This window comes from Rhizoctonia solani, chromosome 6 (assembly GCF_016906535.1).
Source record: "Rhizoctonia solani chromosome 6, complete sequence".
Classification (NCBI taxonomy): Eukaryota; Fungi; Basidiomycota; class Agaricomycetes; order Cantharellales; family Ceratobasidiaceae; genus Rhizoctonia; species Rhizoctonia solani.
In genome coordinates this window covers 750,623-772,038 of record NC_057375.1, presented here as the reverse complement: position 1 = coordinate 772,038, position 21,416 = coordinate 750,623, and the positions used below count along the sequence as shown (strand labels likewise).

Here is a 21,416-nt window from a genome sequence, read left to right as displayed (position 1 = left end):
TTTCGGTGGGCTACATTTATATGTCTTCGCAGTCGTTTCCGTCGATACCACTACATCATCGCCAGCGAACCCTATACAACTACCTCATGCACCGTGCATCCCAAAAATAAAGCCCTTTGTAAAATTCACGGACGGATGAGCTTTTCACAAGGCGCTGGTCCTCGAAGTTGGTTACTGGCACCAAATCTGTGTTTCGACCAGGTCGAGCCTTGACATAGTTTGGTTGAAGAGGTTCGCTCATGTCATAAGAGCCAATGCTAAAATTTGTTGCCAGGATGGTCCGGACATATGATGTCTCGACTTTTAGGCTTATTTGGTTCAATTACCGCGCGGTTAACTCAAGGGGTAGTTGGCATTTTGGTAAAGCTTGATGGTAGCTTGATGGTATTATCATGGGAACATCACAAAGCAGCAACTTGAAAACAATCGGACGTGAGTCTGCAGTACGATATGACAGCTCGTTTGAGCTATTTCGCAATGTGTACGTCATGGCCAGAACTCACATTTGTATACAGAACTGTTGGCCGTGCTCGCGGCAAACAGGATGGCCAGTGTCCGATTGAGACGGAGCCTTAATTAAACTTCCATTCTCATGCACGAGTTCCTCCGCAATCGGCCCACCGATTTTTCAAAGAAATAATTTCTACAAGTAAAGTCGGGTGTTAGTTGTCTCAACGAACTATCACATGTGCCAACCAAGGCACGCCGCCAAGTCAACGTCTAATTTTGCACTGAAACTATTTGGGATAAATTTTCATTTTGTCCACGGCAACCAAGCATCGTGTGAGCCGGGAGCCGGAGCACATGGCTCGACTTCTTTACCCGCAAGAGACGTCATTACGCCCTACCGGTTCCGGTTAGAAGCACACAATTTTGATGCGGGCGGCAAACTCGGACTCTACTACCATCATCACTTGGACAATCTACTCTGGGGGCTTTTACACTGTGCACTGTACTCAATAGAAATCAATGAACGGGAATGAATGTTGAAATACCCTGTTGGGGAATGCCATACAGTCTCGCAATTTTGGGAGTGGAGGTGGGGCACGCACCGGCTCGGACCGGATACCTTTTTTGTTAGTTGAGACTTGGGTAGAAGACATGTTCCCTATGCTTCTCCAGCTTCAATTCCCGTCGCTATTTGATATATCTCTATGTTCACCTGCCTCAATGATCAGAAGTACTGGTGGCGACCAATGGCTGCCCGCGATGTAAGCGGACATATGACCACCACCAATTTCTGGATGGGGACACTGGCCTGGTGTGGCCAGGAACACGGTCGTTCGGCAAACCCATCCTGCCCTTCTCCAGTTCGCACTTGGATACAATATAAATAATCCGTTCACTAGGCGGTGAGACTTCGAGCCTTCTTCCTCCCCCAGCTCTCGCCCCGCGAACCAGCAAGCGCCATGGGTAAAGGTGTACGTTATCTGTGGCACTGTCATCCCCCGCTTGGGGCTCCGTGCTTAGCAGCTGACACATATGTTCGTCTAGTACTCTCCCCGCATTGCGGCGAACCCGTACATCGTTGGTTCCTTCGCATGCATCGGTGGTGGTCTATTCGGTCTGGACATCTCGTCCATGTCCGGGGTTTTGTCCAACCCCAGCTATCTCCGCGTTTTCAACCACCCCGACAGTAATGCTCAGGGTGCAATGGTCGCTAGCATGCCAGCAGGTATGCTCATCGCAGCCTACTTCATATCCGGGTACTGACCGGCCACCAGGTTCTCTCTTTGGTGCATTGACGGTGTCCTGGTTGGCCGATAAGATTGGCCGAAAGCGAGTCATTCAAATTTCTGGTCTCGTTTGGGTTGTCGGTTCGATCTTACAGTGCGCTGCGGTGGTATGTAAATTTTATCGATATGGAAGAGTTGTAACTGAATTAGACCCATAGAACCGTGGTATGCTCGTTGTTGGCCGTATCATCTCTGGTTTCGCTGTGAGTTGAGCTTACTCTTACCAATGGGCTGCGTTCTTATCGTGAATCATCCGACCTAGATTGGTCTTGCTTCGTCGACCGTGCCCCTCTACCAATCGGAAATCACTCCTCCGGCTATCCGTGGTCGCATGGTCTCTCTGCAACAGTGGGCTATCACTTGGGGAATGTACGTCGACACTTCGTTCTGCGCAGACTCATACTGATCATCTTGCAGTCTGATCCAGTACTTTATCCAGTTCGGCTGCTCTTACATCGATGGCGTTGCTTCTTTCCGCATTCCCTGGGGTCTCCAGCTTATACCTGGTCTGATCCTCTCAATCGGCATGACGTGGTTCCCAGAGTCTCCTCGATGGCTCATGGACCACGACCGGTACGACGAAGCACTGGAGGTGCTGTCCGACGTTCACGGGCACGGAGATCCCAACGCCGAGCTTGTGCAGCTAGAGTACAACGAGATCAGGGAGGCAGTAGAGTTTGAGCGTAAAGAAGGAGCCAAGAAATGGTCAGACTTGTTGAGGCCGGGTGTATTCCGTCGCGTGGTACTGGGAACGTCGCTGCAGATGTGGTCTCAGCTTACGGGTATGAAGTAAGTGCCTATGTTTTATGTTTACAATTTCTGTAAACCTGACAACTCGGGCAGCGTGATGATGTACTATGTTGTATACGTGTTCGAAGGTGCTGGTATCGTTGGTCGTCGCGGCAACCTGATCGCATCGTCGGTACAGTACGTCCTGAACGTGGTTGCGACCATCCCTGCGATCATCTTCATCGACAAGTGGGGTCGTCGCCCAATGCTTCTGATCGGTCTCGCATTCATGTCGTTCTGGCTGTTCCTTGTCGGTGGTCTTCAGGGCGGATACGGAAACTGGGGAACCTCGACCACGGGTGACCGTGTATGGGTGATCGAGGGACACGATAGCGTAACAAAGGGGATCATCGTGTGCTCGTACCTGTTTGTGTGCTCGTTTGCGATTACTATGGGACCTGTGTCATGGACGTACCCCGCAGAGATCTTCCCGCTGCGTGTGCGTGCCAAGGGTCAATCGTTGTCGACGGCCACGAACTGGATCTTCAATTTTGCGCTTGCATGGGCCGTCCTCCTGGTTTCGCTACGATCGTGAGTGGCAGCCTATGAATGATTGGCCGCAGGTTTCTAACTGGTCTTTTCAGTCGTACAAGACATACTTTATCTTTGCGACCTTCAACGCCGCTGCGTTTATCCATGTGCTGTTCATGTACCCGGAGACCAAGGGACGTACTCTGGAGGAGATCGAAGAGATCTTTGCCCAGGGCCACACGTTTGCCGCCTGGAAGATCAAGAACGACGTGGGCCACAGGACCCTTGCCCAGGTCAAGGGCGCCACCCAGGTAAGCAAAGAGGGCATTTACATATATTCTATATCAAACTGACGAATGTCGCTTTATTTTAGCACGAGCAATCGAGCGACGAGAAGATTGCGCATGTTCACGACGAGAAGGCGCATGTCTGAGCTTGTTTATGATCCCTATTTCTCTCGAGTTCCTGTCATGTGTTTGTGATGTACGAGATTTTTGGAGATATGTTTGTATTCCGGTACTACGAAAATCAATTTGGCCTTTATATTACTCAGCATTACATGTGGGTCACTTGGGCTTGTATGTCTCGCCTCGAGTGGTGTGGATAAACGTATGGCAAGCCTTGCCAGGCTCGTCTCCCATGATCTCTTGCATCTGCTTAAGCGAAAGCTCGCAGAACTCGCGCAGACTTCCCACCCGATTCATGATGCTCCGGTAGTTCTTCTGAGTAACCCCTGGAAGAGCGCGTAGCATATCTTCGGCCAGTTGGTTCACCGCCGCGTTCTCTTCTTCTCCTTCATTGGCACCAATTGTGACTGCTACTTGTGGATCTGGTTCTTTGTTATTCTTTTTGAACTCTGTAAATATGTCGCTGTGGCATAGGGAGAGGACGACCAGATAATGCGCAGCTTGGGAAATGCGAGAGTGAGAAGCACGAGCTTGGATTGAATGTCCCAGTCATCGATCTCTGGTGTGTTTGGACCTGCCCTGTCCTTTTTCGTGCAGAGACGCGTGTGTCTTGGAAAGCCTGGTTAATCGTTCAGATAAAAGGGCGGGGTAGGCCACCGTCCTTATCCATACCTGAAGCGTAAAAGATTTGTTCTCTTCAAATTCGATCAGCAGTACTGGTTGCTTGTAGTATGCTGTCATCATCTCGCATTGCGTGTATCTGCGATGAATCGTTATTTTTAATCAGTCTATTATTGGATGCATGCACTTTCAACTCACAGACGACCAGATGTAAAGCTGCTGACCAGGTCGGGTACACTCTTCCGCTCAACAACGATATCGGGCGTAAGGATATAATCTCCCACGGTGAGGGTGGCTGGCACGACCTGAATTTGGGTAAGGTGAAGAATAGAAGGTAGCGTCGATCGAAACTCTCGCATGTCAACCACGACCTTGGATATCGTTAGTTGGCACTGTGAGTACCACAGCTTGCAGCTTACCCGAGGAGGTTCATTATTAATGTCTCGAAGACCGCCGCCAGCGATACGGGAGCTGATAGTGCGAATCACAGAGTCATTGGGGTCGTAGCCCTGTCGGGGATCCTCTATTGTCAGAACCATGCTCTATGAATGTGACAACATCAATTCATGTGAACAATTGTGACCCGAGCATACATACCCCCTTCTCCTTTATCAGTGCTTCAAACGCATCTTTTTCTCTTCGTTGGCCGGCAAGAAACTTGTGCTCTTCCACCGTTTTGCTATATGTCATAAAGTACACTCGCACCGCAAGTCCAGGACTAGCGCTTCGATACACCTAGTTAATGTTAGTATGGGGCCTTCCAAGCTATAATTCAATCGTGTTACCTCGACACGGCGAATGAAATCCAGGTTCGGCTCCATCATCACGATATATCTTGGCCTAATCTCTGACAGCAGTTGGTCGTCGCCATCGTCGCCATACGTTCGAACCAGCACCGTATGCTCATCTTCGAGTAAACCGTACTCATCCTCCTCCCCTTCTCTCAATTGTGAGCGTTCAGCGGCAAGCAGGGTTTCCAATGCTTGGGCGTTTGATAGCATAGACCCTGTCGCATCTAGCCCCTGTTGAGTTGCCAAGCTGTGACTAGGTTGAGGCAAGACACTATATGGAAAATTTCAATAAGCACTCACAACTCTGCAACTTCATCCGCCTCAGCGGCGATGATCCCTTGTCCAGCAATCGCACTGTCTTCCTCCTTTTTAACCCCACTTCGACCGGCGGCCGCACCCGTTGTTCCGGCCCCTCTCACCCGCCTTCTACGACTCGCGGCCTCGGCTCGGGCGGTATCCTTTTTGCGCATAGCTTCGGAAATTGGGTTCGGTTCGCTCGAGCTCACGCTCGTGTTTGTAGAGGCCCCGGGCGTAGGCTTAGTAGTTTGTTTGGTCTCAGATAGTTCGCGCTTCCAGTATACATATCCCTTCAGTCGATTCATAAGCATATTTCGGCCGGGATGCTCGGAGTCTTGATCCATATTACCCAAATACTCTCGAACCAGGGTGGCCGACCGGTTGTCGGATAACATCACAAGCGTGGTGTTGGTCCCAGGTGCTGTGCTAAGTCGTAGGTTAAAATCATAAATTGTGATATAGTTTTTACTCACAATGGTTCATCGAGTTTGCGATAATACTCTCATCAATCTCCTTCAGCACATCTGCCAACAACTTCCACTTTGGCAATTCCTCCAGTACAGGCTCCATGGTATGTGGCAACCAAGCTGGTCTCTTGTCATCAACCTTTTTCCGCGAGCCGGTACCACGTCCTTCGAGCTCATCCAGCAATGCAAATTCCTCATCCATTGCAGCCTCGTCCCTAAGCCTTTGCTGGTGTTCTGAAGCTATATTCACATAACACCGTCTCCTCGCACTCGTCAATAGCACATTCGCCGCGTCCGTGTACAGCCATGGACTCTGGTTCGCTCGTTTCTGTCCCTTGCCACCTGTGTTGGCTTCCGAGTTCGAGGCGACAATTGTTTCAAGATACGCGTGCAGCGCCACGCAATCGTATGAAAGCAGGAAGACCAACAACGAGCGCAAAGTTCCAAGATCGTTCACTAACTGTTTAGTCGCCGGTCGAACTCTATGCCAAACCGGGGCAAGCGCCCGGCGAACGATTGCGTCGAAGTGGCGGAAGTACGCAGACTCCACGTTAATATCTTCCAGATCTAGCTAGAGCCAGGTGTCAATTTCGGAAGACCCATAGATGTGCTATAGACACACCGTACTATTCGTACGCTTGATTTCTTGAAGCGTAGCTGTCATGCACTGTACCAGCGAGATATGAATCTCTTCCATTGCTGGGGTCATGCTCGGAAAGATCTCCACCACGTCTGCCCTCCTACGCTCCAATGATTTGTTCACCTCTTCGTGGAACCTGATACGCAATTATACTTTTCTCAGCATCTCAAGCCACCGATATACGACCAACCGAGGATAGATGTGAACCTTGCGCAGATGCAGCTCTTTCATGATCGTCTTCAGAGGTGACATCCCGTACGTGAACTGTTCGGGCTGGTCTGAAAACGCTTTGATAAAGCCCTCCTTCAAATCTGTGTCAGTAGTTAGAGTGAGTGAGGTATTGTTCGCCTACTGCGTTTGAGTCTCGATACAGTCTCATGATGAACGCCTCCAAACTCAACTGTGAGCACCTACCAGTGGCGTCAGTCATCTGCAGGGCTCGTGTATACGGTACCGTACTTTTCAGCATGCATCACCACGATCCCAGTGACCTTCTCTGTTGGTATGTCTTTTTTCAGCATATCCACTACTAGGATTCGTGAAGTGACACAGACAAGACCCCCACGGTTGTACAACTCTGTTCTGCGCTTTCGGTCTGTATCAACCAAACTATGAACTCGACCGATACCATGCTCACCTCGCCTTGCTTCCCATCTCGTAGTCAACGATGCGTAGTCCTGGATGACGTGCGCCCATAACGCCTAGCTGCTCTCCTATGGCCGTATCTTCATCAGGGTCGCAGTTTATGAGGAGAACTAGGCTTCCAGAGTTGTCGTAGATTCTGAGCAGCGAGCACACGAGCCTCCTCAGGCCCAGGCCACGCGCAATAATAATCAGGTCAGAGTTGGTTGGATTGAGACATTCGGCAAGTATGGTGTTTTGGTAGGGTAAGAGATCCAGGGGTTTTTCCGAAGGAGCCATGGTGGTGTCGAACCAGCCGAGGCCCGAAGATGCTGAACTGCGGGCGAGGCAACAGTCAGTTGTGAATCTCAGCGGCCTGTAAGAGGGTTGAAAAGTTGGGTCTCAACAGCATAAAATGAGGGTACGAGATTATTGCTTTGGCTAACTTATACTGGTGATGGCCGATTACAAAGTCTACTTGCCTTGTGATGCCGACGTCAGATGACATACTGTAGTCCCACCGCGCGCCAAATAACACCAAACAGCTGCACGCGAGCCTTGTGGTCTTGGGGTGTGCTTGGGCCGTCTTGCAGTCGTCCATTTTTGTTTGCATCCACATACAGTCCTAACGCCATAGTTTTGGCACAATACTCATGTCTGCTTCAGATAGCGCCCAACTGGGCCTCAACATTCTATGTATCGGTAAGAGAGTGCATCTGTCACTTCTATACAAGCACCACCATCTCATATGTTGACCTTAGATGGTGGCGGAGTACGAGGCCTGTCAGCTCTTGTCTTGCTGCAAGAGATCATGCACAGGATACAACATCTCGAGGGTCTTCAGTCTCCACCAGAGCCACACAAATACTTCGACCTCATTGCTGGCAGTGGCACAGGCGCGTAAGTAGCAGGACCAGTCCTATTGGGCGCTTGTGGTTAACCGATTCTGTCTCGCATATATAGTATTCAGGCATGCATGCTCGGAAGGATGTGCATGTCAGTCAAGTCAGCCATTGAGTCGTACGAGAGCTTCACAAAAGAGGTGTATTCCGACAAGAAGTGGATGGGGTCTGAGTCGTTCAAGGCGACCACACTCAAGGAATCGCTCAGAAAGCTTGTACAGCGGGCGACAGGTAATCCAGACCAGCCAATGCAGGAGGCGATAGTCAGCAGCGGATGCAAAACGTGAGGTGCCAGCGTGAAATTGGGTTCGTGCTGACACGATGGCGCAGTCTGGTGTTTGCCATGTCAAACCACACCGTCAGAAGCAACACCCCTATCGCCTTCAGGTCCTATCCTGTCAGCGCTCTCCAGGGCCCGCAATGCTCAATCTGGGAGACGCTGTGTGCTACAATGGCATACCCAGGACTATTCAAGCCGTTCGAGATCGATGGACCACCAAAGTGGTCATTCACTGGCGCTGATCTGAGCTGCAGTAATCCCCTTGGCCATGTACTGACCGAAGTGAAGACCCTGTACAAAGACCGACATGTGGCATCGATCGTTAGTGTTGGTACCGGACATGTGGACACAATACAAGACACAAATGCATGGAGAGTGCCCTGGTCACCACCGACGGCTGCGCTCGTGGCGATGAGAAGTATTGCGGCTAACAACGAAAGGGTAGCGGAGGAGATGGCGAAGCGCTTCAGCTCGGTAGAGAACGTATACTTTCGACTGAGTGTCGACCAAGGAACACAGGGCGTGGGTATGGTCAAGTGGGAGCAGCTAAACGAAGTAGCAGAACATACACAAGCATACATGAGGTTGAGTGAAATCGATCAGAGGATCGATCAAGTGACAAAGGCGGTCCGTGCAAAGGGTAATAGAGTGGGGACTGTGCACATCGGTACGAGAGTGATATGATTTGCTGTAGCGTATGATCTAACTATGGGAGTTAACGCCTGTAGATGGAGGAGTTCCGATCATAAAAGCACCGAAACTTACAATAGACGGGACCTGTCCTGCGCCGACTGCTAACTATACGGGGTGTGAAACAAAGATTCTGTCGATCAAGTCATGCGTTCTTAGCCGTGACTCCGTAGAGCGCAGCGTGTGCATAGTGCATGGGCTTGGTGGCGCAGGAAAGACGCAGCTTGTACTCAAGGTGATCGAGAGAACGCGTGAAGAATGGGATGATGTGATCTACATCGACGCCAGCACTCGCGACTCGATCGAAGCCAACTTGCAAGGCGTTTCGACAACCAGAAAAGTAGGAGATACGCATATACATACGCTTCGATGGCTGGAGTCACGCCATGACCGGTGGCTGCTCGTATTTGACAACGCAGACGATCCAACCCTTCGACTTCGCGACTACTTTCCTGGAGGCAGTCATGGTAGTATCATCGTCACCACTCGACTGTACGGTATGACTGTGCTCGCACATGGAGTTGATTCAAAGTGTCACGTGTTAAGTATGGACCCGGATGATGCACTCCTATTGCTGTTGAGATCGGCGCAAAAGCAAGAACAAGAGCTATCAATTGCGGAGACTGAAAGCGCCAAGGCGCTACTCGAGGTACTTTATAGTATAAAACATGGCGTAGGATGCTCATAAAGTATGACTCAGGATATCGGCAACCTTGCACTTGCCATCGTACATGCCGGATCGTTCATCGGACAGACACCTCACATGACGTTCATCAAGTACCGAGCCTTGCTAGCACAGAAACAACGTCAGACTCTCGAAGCGTACAATAATCTTCCACTGGCAGTTAAAACCGACAGCTATGAACAGACTGTCTACACAGTGTGGCGAATGTGCTATGAACGGCTGGGATCAAAGGCTCAAGAGTTACTATGGCTAATGGCATATATGCACCACTCTGGTATCGACTTAGACATCTTTCGACGAGCATCCTCTAACCTCGCATCTCGCAAACCCACGATTCCGACAACACAGGTCGAGGATGCGTCACGAGAACTGATCGAGAGGTTCCTGAGTTATTTCATGAATGAAAGTGGATCCTGGGACGAGCTTGCGTTCACGCAGGTGGTGAACGAGATATCATCTCATTCACTCCTTGGATTTGACCAGACGAGCGGGACCTATCGAATGCATGTACTTGTGCAGGACTGGGCTTGCACAGTCATACACCCCGAAGATAGACCGGTAGCTGAGTGTACTCGGGCGCTGCTTTCGCTATCTATTCCGTATGATCATGGCCTGGAGTCGATCGAATTCAGACGAAGTTTAGGGCTACATGTGAACAAATTGCAATCAAGTGGAACGGACGGAGCTGGAGTAAGTCATAGCAGGGCGTTCGCTGAAGTATATAGAGAAAGGGGGCAATGGGGTAAAGCGGAGCAACTGCAAAAGCAACTACGTGAGAGGAGTAAGCAGGTGCTTGGCGACAGGCATCCCGACACACTGAAAAGCATGAACAACCTTGCGATCACTTACCGAGACCTCGGACGACTGGAGGAGGCGCGAGCGCTGCAGGTCGAGGTGCTAGATGCAACGAAGCAAGTGCTCGGCGACAGGCATCCCGACACACTGGGAAGCATGAACAACCTTGCTCTCACTTACCGAGACCTCGGACGACTGGAGGAGGCGCGAGCGCTGCAGGTCGAGGTGCTAGATGCAAGGAAGCAAGTGCTCGGCGACAGGCATCCCGACACACTGACAAGCATGAGCAACCTTGCTCTCACTTACGGAGACCTCGGACGACTGGAGGAGGCGCGAGCGCTGCAGGTCGAGGAGCTAGATGCAACGAAGCAAGTGCTCGGCGACAGGCATCCCGACACACTGACAAGCATGAGCAACCTTGCTCTCACTTACGGAGACCACGGACGACTGGAGGAGGCGCGAGCGCTGCAGGTCGAGGTGCTAGATGCAAGGAAGCAAGTGCTCGGCGACAGGCATCCCGACACACTGACAAGCATGAACAACCTTGCGGGCACTTACCGAGACCTCGGACGACTGGAGGAGGCGCGAGCGCTGCAGGTCGAGGTGCTAGATGCATACAAGCAAGTGCTCGGCGACAGGCATCCCGACACACTGGGAAGCATGAACAACCTTGCTCTCACTTACCGAGACCTCGGACGACTGGAGGAGGCGCGAGCGCTGCAGGTCGAGGTGCTAGATGCAAGGAAGCAAGTGCTCGGCGACAGGCATCCCGACACACTGACAAGCATGAACAACCTTGCGGGCACTTACCGAGACCTCGGACGACTGGAGGAGGCGCGAGCGCTGCAGGTCGAGGTGCTAGATGCAAGGAAGCAAGTGCTCGGCGACAGGCATCCCGACACACTGGGAAGCATGAACAACCTTGCTCTCACTTACCGAGACCTCGGACGACTGGAGGAGGCGCGAGCGCTGCAGGTCGAGGAGCTAGATGCAACGAAGCAAGTGCTCGGCGACAGGCATCCCGACACACTGGGAAGCATGAACAACCTTGCTCTCACTTACGGAGACCTCGGACGACTGGAGGAGGCGCGAGCGCTGCAGGTCGAGGTGCTAGATGCAAGGAAGCAAGTGCTCGGCGACAGGCATCCCGACACACTGACAAGCATGAGCAACCTTGCTCTCACTTACGGAGACCACGGACGACTGGAGGAGGCGCGAGCGCTGCAGGTCGAGGTGCTAGATGCAAGGAAGCAAGTGCTCGGCGACAGGCATCCCGACACACTGGGAAGCATGAACAACCTTGCTCTCACTTACCGAGACCTCGGACGACTGGAGGAGGCGCGAGCGCTGCAGGTCGAGGTGCTAGATGCAAGGAAGCAAGTGCTCGGCGACAGGCATCCCGACACACTGAGAAGCATGAACAACCTTGCTCTCACTTACCGAGACCTCGGACGACTGGAGGAGGCGCGAGCGCTGCAGGTCGAGGTGCTAGATGCATACAAGCAAGTGCTCGGCGACAAGCATCCCCACACACTGAACAGCATGAACAACCTAGCTCACACTTATCTACGCCTTTCCCGACTACACGATGCACAGGCACTCTTTATCAAAGCCTTCGAAGGGCGCGAGGATACACTAGGTGTTCACCATCGCGATACCCTCTCCACCATGTCCAGCCTTGCTAGCACATACCTCGATCTTGGGCTCTGGGAAGACGCCGAAAAGCTGCACATGAACACAGACATCTACTCCCAAACGTTTGGCGAAGATCACAACGGGACTAAGTTCGCATACGAACAGATCGAGAGGATTCGGACTTGTCGGGAACAGCATGTAGGGAGCTCAAGCCTGCAGTGAATTGGGTCAGTAGTGTTCATGAGTTCTGACCAACCGGTTTGCTGAGCAAAGTTGTGCTTTATCAGGAACTACAAGTCTAAACTAAGTACTGGCTCGAGTCGCACGAGGAGGGTTGTGAGATGCAGTATAGGTTAACAACCATGAATATGAATGGTCTTTATGTATCTCCAATGACCCGATTGTCTGGGGGAGTTTATAGCCGATGATTCTTGTGGAATATTGGATATTGGATAGTTCTCTATATATAATACAGTCCTGTTATTGGCCATTTATACTAGGTGCCGACTAGGGCCGCATCAACAATCAGCCGCCATTGTTACGCCAATAAACAAAGGGCGCACAACTTATCTCAGCTGCTCCTTATCTAGACCACGATGCATAGAAGTAGGACGCCAATGCAACGACGTGACATAGCCAACGGCAGATAGTGTAATGGACTAGTCCGAGATTCAGGTTGAGATTCAGGTCAAGGACGAGGTTACTTGGCTTTCATTTCCGTGATATATTGCTCCTGAACTTATTTAACGACGAGCCTGTGCAAGCGGCATGGGCTAATCACAGTTCTTATCTAGTAATGAGACATTACGCTATTGAGTAGACTAGCAAGTGGACAGAGCTTGATGGAGAGGAGGGAAGGATACACGTGAATCGATAAAGTCCTAATGTATTCTTGTTTATGTCATATCTCGGGGTACAAAGCAGAACATGCCACTTGTGATTTCCCGCGTACCTTGAAATGGATAGATGTTTCTGGAAAACATAGTCGGCTATTTCGTAGTCCCAGATGAGTTTCAAACTGAATCTAATTGGCTGAGAAAGTAAGCCCAAAACTCATCGCAAATTAATTACGACAGGCACTGCGTGGAGCCACAGATTTTGATGGTGTGAAAACGAACGGAAAACATCTTGTTTGCCGGTCGTTTTCTGGTTGTTTCCTCGAATTTGCAAAATATAGAAAATGACGGCAAAACGGTTCCTATTCCGAGTGTTTTCGATTCGTGAAATAACCGTGCACGTGAGGTTGAGCGCTTACTCTCTTATATTGATTGTATATTTGCCATATTGGGATTCTGCCGGCCGGATGGTGTCTCATGTACAATAGGTGAATAGAGCATCGTAAATACATTTTTGTTGAATTACCCCTATAGCTAAGTGCAACACCCTTTGTTTGCTTCCACACAATCCTCAAATTGTACATATACAATAGTCTCTACTATAACAGGATCAGCATATATTTAGGTGTTTAAACATTATTGTGCGTACCTTAGACTTGTTTTATCCACTTTTGATGTTTGTTGATACTAGATCAAACTCCTATGTCAGTTCATTGTGCGGAAAACTATCGAGATGCCCTCCAAGTAACATACCTAGTACATGCCTGAATTACCAATGCCGGCACTGGCGCCTGCGGCGCTCCCCAGTACAAAGAGCAAAGGACCGGGGAGCATTGGCCCCCCTGCCGCTGGGGCACCCTCTAAGGACCTAACCCTGCATGTTTGTCAACGCAATGCAATTGTAACCAAGGAGTTTTCATTGGTCAACTCACGTTTGAAGACTGCTGAACGTGAGATTGAGACCCAGCCACTCACAATTATCAAACTTCAAAGCCAAGATGAAGAGTCAAAGACAGAACGCAAGGAATTTGCTCTTCAATTAAACGCCACTCAAGCTCAGACTGTTACAATCCCCCAAATTATACCACTAGACTTGCCTGATTTTTCTGATATTTTTACTATTTTTTACGAACTCTGTATCTTCACTTTTTTTGATCACGTGATCTCGGCGCTTACTATGCCGAGATGCCGCGCCGAGATGCCGTGCCAAGGACGCTTAGGAGAAATCCACGCTTCTGCGCAGCCCGCAGCACGCTTCTCTTTTCACATGTAGGCTTCCATTCACACACGCACAGACCACATGTAGTTAGTAGAATTGTCTATATATACAGCAGGAGAATCGCTTGGAGACCCCAAGTTGATTTTACCTTGTCTCATACCATTGAGGAGGAGCATTACCAGCCAGCTAAGTAGCCGGCCCCCAGTAGTTCAGAAGTTAACCCCGCTTATTGCGCTCACCACACCTCCTGGGCTAAGCCCCCTTTGCCAGTAGATAGTAGAGCGTTGCCTTACGCAACCAGTAGTATAGCCTTAGATACAGTAGATTAGATAAGCAGTGTTGTAGTAGATACGGCCTTAAGCGCCCACCACTAGCGAGTACCCACATTACCGTGGTGTACGACATTGTAAAATCGACTTGCTGTAGGCTTTTGATCGACAACGAGAGGACTCCCAGTACTAGCACAAGGGAAATAACCGTGATCGGGGCCACCTTGCGGAGCATAATAATCAAAAGCTCCCCACCCCCACGTAGTACCGACTTGCTATAAGGCTGACAAGCTCTGATCGCCCGCATACCCCGAGTTTCGCCGGAACTCCGTAGTCAGCGACCCTAGACCGCTGAAATACCCGCTTGCTGAAAACCCGCTCATATCACGACTGCCAGGTCTGTTGATTTGTTGTAGGGACAGTCCAACGCTAGGTACTAGACGCAAGGGTTTAGCGTTAGTATACTACAGAAAAACCGCTCATAAGTCCTGTCACAGGCACCTTCCCCCACACCATTTCCACAATTCCCTCCACTTGCTCTGGAGTCCCACACCCATACCCCCGTCCCTCTAGCCGTTCCTCCCGTCGTTCCATTCCAACCTATTCCCAACCACCCTCTTGCAGCACATCTCCCACTCCGCGAGACTTGCCAAGGATGGAACCGGAGCCGTCCCTTGCCGCTCTCCTCGAGGCTGTCACAGCCCTCACAGCCACAGTCGGGTCCCTACAGGACCAAATCAGATCACAAGGCCAACAGCTCACTGAGCTCAAGGCCATATGCAAGGAGACTGCCGACTTACTTGGCGACAAGGACCAAGGAACCCAAGCCCAGCCTAGCACATTGGTTGGGCCTGTCACTCCCCCCACTCATACAGGGGGAGAAACGCACACTCCAGGAACGGTTAGGCCTGGACTCAAGGCCCCCTTCCGCCCATCAAGAGGAACGGGCTTTGACTCAGAAGAAGAGGAAGAACCCAGGCGAGTCCCCAAAAGGGAGCCTCGCGACACGCCTAAACAGAGCCTCAGCTCCCTCACCCCATTTGACTCAGGGTCCAGCGTAAAGCGGCCCAAAATGGAGCTCCCCAACCCATACAAGGGGGACTCTAGGGGAAGAAAGGCAACACAGTGGCTAGACCGCATGCTACTGTGGGTCGCGCTTCATCGAGACCAATTCGATGAAGAAGAACAAATGGTTGTGTGGATCCTCTACCACATGACCGACAAGGCTGCCGACTGGGCTCTCCCTATCATAGGGACAATCATCAAGGGCGAGGGAAACCCCCCAACCACCATTCAGGCCTTAACGGCTAAATTCAAGGAAGCCTTTGCTGATCCAGACGCAAAGAGAGCGGCCGCCAGGAAGATTGCCGCGTTGACTCAGACCACCACCACGTCTGAGTATGTCACAGAATTCCGCAACCTCATGGCGGAACTTGACTGGAATACTGAGGCATACATTGCCCAGTTCACGCAAGGCCTTCACTGGAAGGTCAAGGAACTCCTGTCCACCAAGGACAACGTCCCCAACGATGACCTTGAGGCCATATTTGCCGCCTCGGTCAAAATTGACAACACTCGTCGGGAGAACAAGGAGAACCAACCCAAGAAGCTTCCTGCCAAGTCCCCGGTCACCGCGACCACCTCCACCACCACCACTAGGGTTCGCTTATCCGAGGACCCCAATTATGTCACACCGGAGGAAAGGGACCGTCGCCGCGCGTCTGGCCTGTGTGTCAAATGCGGACAAAAAGGGCATGGAATCAAACAGTGCCCCAACGGCTGGAAAGCCACGATCAAGGAGGTTGTCAAGGTAGCAGAAGAAGAGGGTTTGGGAAAAGATTGAAGTCAAGGACTGCTGCCAAGCCCCCAACTAACAAGGACAATATAGATAGACTCGAATTTGTAAATTTAGGACTGGATTCCAATAAAAAACCACTGCTCTTCATTGATCTATATGTCCAGAACTTCCCGGCAGAACCTTTGAAAACCCTAATAGACTCAGGAGCCACGTCAAATTTCATTTCTCCCTTGATTGTGGAAAAATACAAAATCCCAAAAACCCAACTCAAAAATCCACGAGTTGTGAGAATGTTAGATGGTACCATTTCCCAGACTGGTCGCATTTGGCACCAGGTCCACATCACGGTTTCGGCCAATGGCCACACCCACTCCATACCCTTTCTTGTTTGCCCCATCAGCAACACCCCGGCAATCCTTGGCATGACTTGGTTAACGGCAGAAGCTCCCCTTATTGACTGGCAGCAGGGACTAATCACCTTCCCTGAACAAGCACAGATTGCCTCTGAGGAAGAAGCAGACCCAGATCCTTTAGCAGACCTCCCCCCTCAGTACCACGAGTTTGCTAAAGTTTTTGGCAAAGAAGAATTTAAGGTCCTACCCCCTCATAGGGAATACGATATTGCAATAGACCTTGTTCCTGATGCCAAACTCTCCCCAGGACCAATTTACGGAATGACCGACGCAGAATCAAGAGCACTAAAGCAGCATATTGATGAAGAACTGGCCACGGGCAAAATTTGTCCTAGTACCTCTTCTGCTGGCGCCCCCGTTATGTTTGTCAAAAAGGCGGATGGATCCCTTAGATTGGTGGTTGATTACAGGAAGTTGAATGATGTCACCCATAAAAATGTCTACCCACTTCCCAGGCAAGACAACCTCATGGCCAAGTTGAGGCATGCCAAGATATTCACCAAACTGGATCTACGCTGGGGATATAACAACGTCCGAATTAAGGAAGGAGATGAATGGAAGACGGCGTTTAGAACAAAGTACGGGCTATTTGAATACCTGGTGATGCCCTTTGGCCTTACCAACGCCCCAGCCGCCTTTCAACACTTTATGAACAACCTGTTCAGGGATCTGATTGACGTCACAGTGGTGATTTACCTGGATGATATTCTCATTTTCTCAGAAAACCCAGAAGACCACCCAGCCCATGTCAGAGAAGTACTGTCTCAACTTATGAAGAATCAGCTCTTTTGTAAATTGTCAAAATGTCACTTCCACGTCACTACGGTCAATTATCTTGGCATCGTTATATCCCCATCAGGCTTCTCCATGGATCAGAAGAAGGTAGAGGCAGTTACATCATGGCCTCAACCCAGAACGGTCAAGCAGGTCCAGGCTTTCTTGGGCTTTGTTAACTACCTCTGACGGTTCATCCCCAACTTCAGCTCAGTAGCACGCCCTCTGCACAACCTTACCAGAAAGGAAACCCCCTGGTCATGGGGCAACCTAGAGGAAGCAGCATTTCAGGAGTTAAAGGTTCTTGTTACCAAGTCGCCAGCTCTCATCCATTCCAACCCAGAACTCCCCTATTATCTTGAGACCAACGCCTCAGGGGTTGCAATGGGAGCCATTCTTAGTCAGCAGGGCTCAGATAACCAACTACATCCAATTGCCTACATGTCAAAATCGTTCTCGGGGGCAGAAGCCAACTATGACACCCATGATAAAGAACTTCTGGCTATCATCAAGGCATTGGAAGAATGGAGAATTTTCCTAGAAGCAACGGATAAACCAATCCAGGTGTTCACGGATCATCAAAACCTGGAATACTGGATGCAGGCACAAACCTTTAACCGTAGACACGCGCGATGGCGCATCTTCCTGAGCGACTTCAATTTTGAGATCCACTATTGCCCAGGAAAGCAGTCGGGAAAACCAGATGCCTTATCTAGACGGTTGGACTATATTGATGCACCCCAGGAACCGGAAATCATGCTACCCGCCAAAGTCTTTGCCAACACTTCAGAAGAAGAACTGGAAATAGTCACGGAAGTACGCTCAAAATTAAGGGAAGACCCCTCCCTTGAGCCAATCATACAGTTTCTGACAGAAGATGCGGACAATGCACCCCCCTCAATCCAAAAAGCCTATCAAGACTATGACTGGGAAGAAGAGCTATTATGGTACCGCGGAAAATTAGTTGTCCCAGACTCGGAACCCCTCAAGGAACGGATATTGAAGGAATTCCATGACTCCCCGCTGGCAGGACACCCAGGACAGCAAAGGACGCTCAAACTTATCAGCAGATCCTATTGGTGGCCCGGAATGAAATCCGCAGCCAAAGAATGGGTCGAGTGTTGTCCGACTTGCCAAGCAAACCGCCGCGCCCGCGTCCCTACCATTGCGCTAAAACCCTTGGAAGTTCCCCCCTTTCCTTTCCACACAATATCCTACAATTTCATCACGGGATTCCCCAAATCTAATGGGCACAATGCAATTCTGGTGGTAATTGATTCCTTCTCCAAGTTTGGTCATTTTATCCCAACCACAAAAAAGGTCACGGCCAAAGGACTAGCGGACCTATTCATTACCCACGTTTGGAAGTCACATGGATTACCGGTCAGAACAGTCTCAGACCGCGGGACAACGTTCACAGGGAAATTCCTAAGAGCTCTATACCAACGCCTTGGGATCAAGCCCTCATTCTCATCGGCCTACCATCCAGAGTCAGACGGTCAAACAGAAAGGGTGAATCAGTTCATTGAGTTCTACCTGAGATCATACGTAGCAGCAGACCATTTGGACTGGGCCTCCTGGTTGCCATTAGCGGAATACGCGTACAACAACGCTAAACACTCCGCCACCGGGAAAACCCTGTTTGAGTTGGTTTATGGAAGGAACCCGGTCATGAATCCTTCCAACGTCCCAGCAAACGTACCAGAAGCTGACAACGTGGCTGACACTCTGGCACAAGAATGGAAGGAAGCAGAATCCGCCCTGAGAATGACAAAGGAAAAAATGGCAGGAACCAAGGGAGTGACCCCGGAATATTCCATCGGAGAAAAAGTTTGGCTAGACGCTAAAAATGTGGAGATACGTTCTAACTCCAACAAACTGGACCCAAGACGCCTAGGCCCTTTCAAAATCACCAAAAAAATCTCCAGCCATGCGTATTGCCTGGAACTCCCTGCAACCATGAAAATCCATGACGTATTCTATGTAGGGTTACTGTCCAAAGTCCACGAGTCCCCAAGCCAACCACTTCCGGAACGCCCTCCTCCTGAAACAATAGAAGGAGAGGAAGAATACGAAGTAGAGCAAATTATTGACTCTAAAAGACAACGTGGAAAGTGGTTCTACCTGATCAAATGGAAAGGATATGGCCCAGAAGACAACTCATGGGAACCAGAAGAGCTACTGGAACACAGCCAAGAAGAGATAAAGCAATTCAACCAAGCTAGACTCAGAAAGGCTCGTGACGCCGCCAAGAGCCTTTAAGGGGGGGGCAATGTTACAATCCCCCAAATTATACCACTAGACTCGCCTGATTTTTCTGATATTTTTACTATTTTTTACAAACTCTGTATCTTCACTTTTTTTGATCACGTGATCTCGGCGCTTACTATGCCGAGATGCCGCGCCGAGATGCCGTGCCAAGGACGCTTAGGAGAAATCCACGCTTCTGCGCAGCCCGCAGCACACTTCTCTTTTCACATGTAGGCTTCCATTCACACACGCACAGACCACATGTAGTTAGTAGAATTGTCTATATATACAGCAGGAGAATCGCTTGGAGACCCCAAGTCGATTTTACCTTGTCTCATACCATTGAGGAGGAGCATTACCAGCCAGCTAAGTAGCCGGCCCCCAGTAGTTCAGAAGTTAACCCCGCTTATTGCGCTCACCACACCTCCTGGGCTAAGCCCCCTTTGCCAGTAGATAGTAGAGCGTTGCCTTACGCAACCAGTAGTATAGCCTTAGATACAGTAGATTAGATAAGCAGTGTTGTAGTAGATACGGCCTTAAGCGCCCACCACTAGCAAGTACCCACATTACCGTGGTGTACGACACAGACCAACCATCTTCAGAGCCTACTCTCTACGTATCTGAAGTTGCAGGGGGTTCCAACCAGCAATCTAGGAGGTGCATCCACAGTGTCAAAGCTCATCGTCGGCAATGTCAAAGCATTGAGCGTAGAGGACTCCCGTAAATTAACGGTAAATCATTTAGTTTGCAAGAACATTTGGAAGCTTACCTTTTGATAGGAAATCATGAATGAATCTCTTGCAACCTTGAATAGGGTGAAGAAATTCAGTCCAAAGGACCACAGTCAATATCCTCAAGTGTCAAAGTCTCATATGGAATGGCAGGCTTGCCTTTCTGAATCCCCTTGTCCCAGACGTTCAAGGGTGGGGCCGCATCAACATTGGCCTGAAACTCAGCTTGATAAGCAATACGAGCTTGTAAGGCCTTCTCAATAGTTTGGTGTTGATGCCAGGCCGAGTATTTGAGTAAACTGCAGCCCTTAGGCTTCTTCCTACAAGGCGTACACCTGCACTCCTGGTAAATTTTGTTATTTGCGGGCTAGATTTAGCCTCGTTATGTATTCAGATCTTTAACAAGAACAAGCACATGCATACCATCTGCACTTAGTGCCGTTAGATTATTGAAGCCGTGTCTTGTGTGATAGAAAACTATCAAACTATTGTGGTGCGTCGACTTAGGGCATTTTCTCGTGGCTTAATCACTGATCATCTCATCATATAATCATTTTGTTGTCGTTTCACACTTGTTCTCTGATGTTTCGCCAAGTGTAAAATGTATGCGAAATGATTAGTCATACAAAACAACCGGAAAACGACGGTATCGTCCGAAAACAGATTGTTTTGCCGTTGTTTCCACACCATCAAAATCTGCGTCTCCACGCAGTGAGGGCTGGATTGCGCCACATCGAAGATTGACCATGGGTGATCGAGGACGACGACGATCGTTTGAATTTGCGATAGTAATTATGATGCACTTCCCTACATTTTCCGACAGAAAACCAAGGCATATGACTAAGGCACAAGGAAGTAGACTGGGAGAGTGAAGGAGCATTGTGAGTACCAGGGTCATTTCATTCATTGTATATACAATCGCAAACCCTGCCCGTGCCTCCGCGTAGAGGTCTAATGGTGGATAGCCGCATTGCTTTTTGAGCTCAAGCTGGTCGCGGAATAGGTGAATCATAGGAATGGCTTACATCTCATGCACATGAAAAAGATGATACACGGGCGTGTTTATCTGTTAGCCTCTAGCTACCCGGGGGACGAAAATGGCGGCCAAGTTACTGCACCTCAGATATAATTATGATGCTGTCTATAAGATGAGGTCGTGTCGGGGTAGGAGCATGGCACACCTGTCCCTTTTGATAACACTGTCAGCTTGTGTGAATTGGTGAGGTGGCTCCGTTTTGACAAAATGCAGCGTCGTGCTCGAATCAGTACAACTCAGTGATATATGTGGGTCATATATAG

At 50.0% G+C, this 21,416-nt stretch overlaps 4 protein-coding genes across 4 annotated transcripts; 3 read left to right on the top strand and 1 right to left on the bottom strand.

Annotated features, from left to right (window-relative positions):
• Positions 1–1,196: 1,196 nt before the first annotated feature.
• RhiXN_05703 (Sugar (and other) transporter) lies at positions 1,197–3,429 on the top strand (the record flags this gene model as incomplete). Its single annotated transcript, XM_043325519.1, has 11 exons — positions 1,197–1,310; positions 1,350–1,421; positions 1,495–1,675; positions 1,725–1,843; positions 1,895–1,939; positions 1,999–2,105; positions 2,154–2,525; positions 2,580–2,891; positions 2,948–3,056; positions 3,110–3,307; positions 3,370–3,429. The coding sequence occupies 11 exons, from the start codon at positions 1,197–1,199 to the stop codon at positions 3,427–3,429; spliced, it is 1,689 nt and encodes a 562-aa protein (XP_043180951.1).
• A 133-nt stretch (positions 3,430–3,562) lies between these two features.
• On the bottom strand, positions 3,563–7,140 carry RhiXN_05702 (DNA excision repair protein ERCC-4; the record flags this gene model as incomplete). Its single annotated transcript, XM_043325518.1, has 14 exons — positions 3,563–3,866; positions 3,931–4,022; positions 4,076–4,163; positions 4,223–4,395; positions 4,444–4,566; positions 4,622–4,759; positions 4,810–5,062; positions 5,116–5,533; positions 5,586–6,150; positions 6,202–6,355; positions 6,410–6,522; positions 6,572–6,629; positions 6,679–6,801; positions 6,857–7,140. The coding sequence occupies 14 exons, from the start codon at positions 7,138–7,140 to the stop codon at positions 3,563–3,565; spliced, it is 2,886 nt and encodes a 961-aa protein (XP_043180950.1).
• Positions 7,141–7,493: 353 nt separating this feature from the next.
• On the top strand, positions 7,494–12,049 carry RhiXN_05701 (nephrocystin-3 protein; the record flags this gene model as incomplete). Its single annotated transcript, XM_043325517.1, has 6 exons — positions 7,494–7,542; positions 7,602–7,740; positions 7,804–8,025; positions 8,073–8,689; positions 8,751–9,361; positions 9,413–12,049. The coding sequence occupies 6 exons, from the start codon at positions 7,494–7,496 to the stop codon at positions 12,047–12,049; spliced, it is 4,275 nt and encodes a 1,424-aa protein (XP_043180949.1).
• A 1,389-nt stretch (positions 12,050–13,438) lies between these two features.
• On the top strand, positions 13,439–19,398 carry RhiXN_05700 (Retrotransposable element Tf2 protein; the record flags this gene model as incomplete). Its single annotated transcript, XM_043325516.1, has 4 exons — positions 13,439–13,799; positions 14,649–15,977; positions 16,040–17,310; positions 17,383–19,398. 4 exons carry the CDS (start codon positions 13,439–13,441, stop codon positions 19,396–19,398), a joined length of 4,977 nt encoding a protein of 1,658 aa, XP_043180948.1.
• Positions 19,399–21,416: the final 2,018 nt, after the last annotated feature.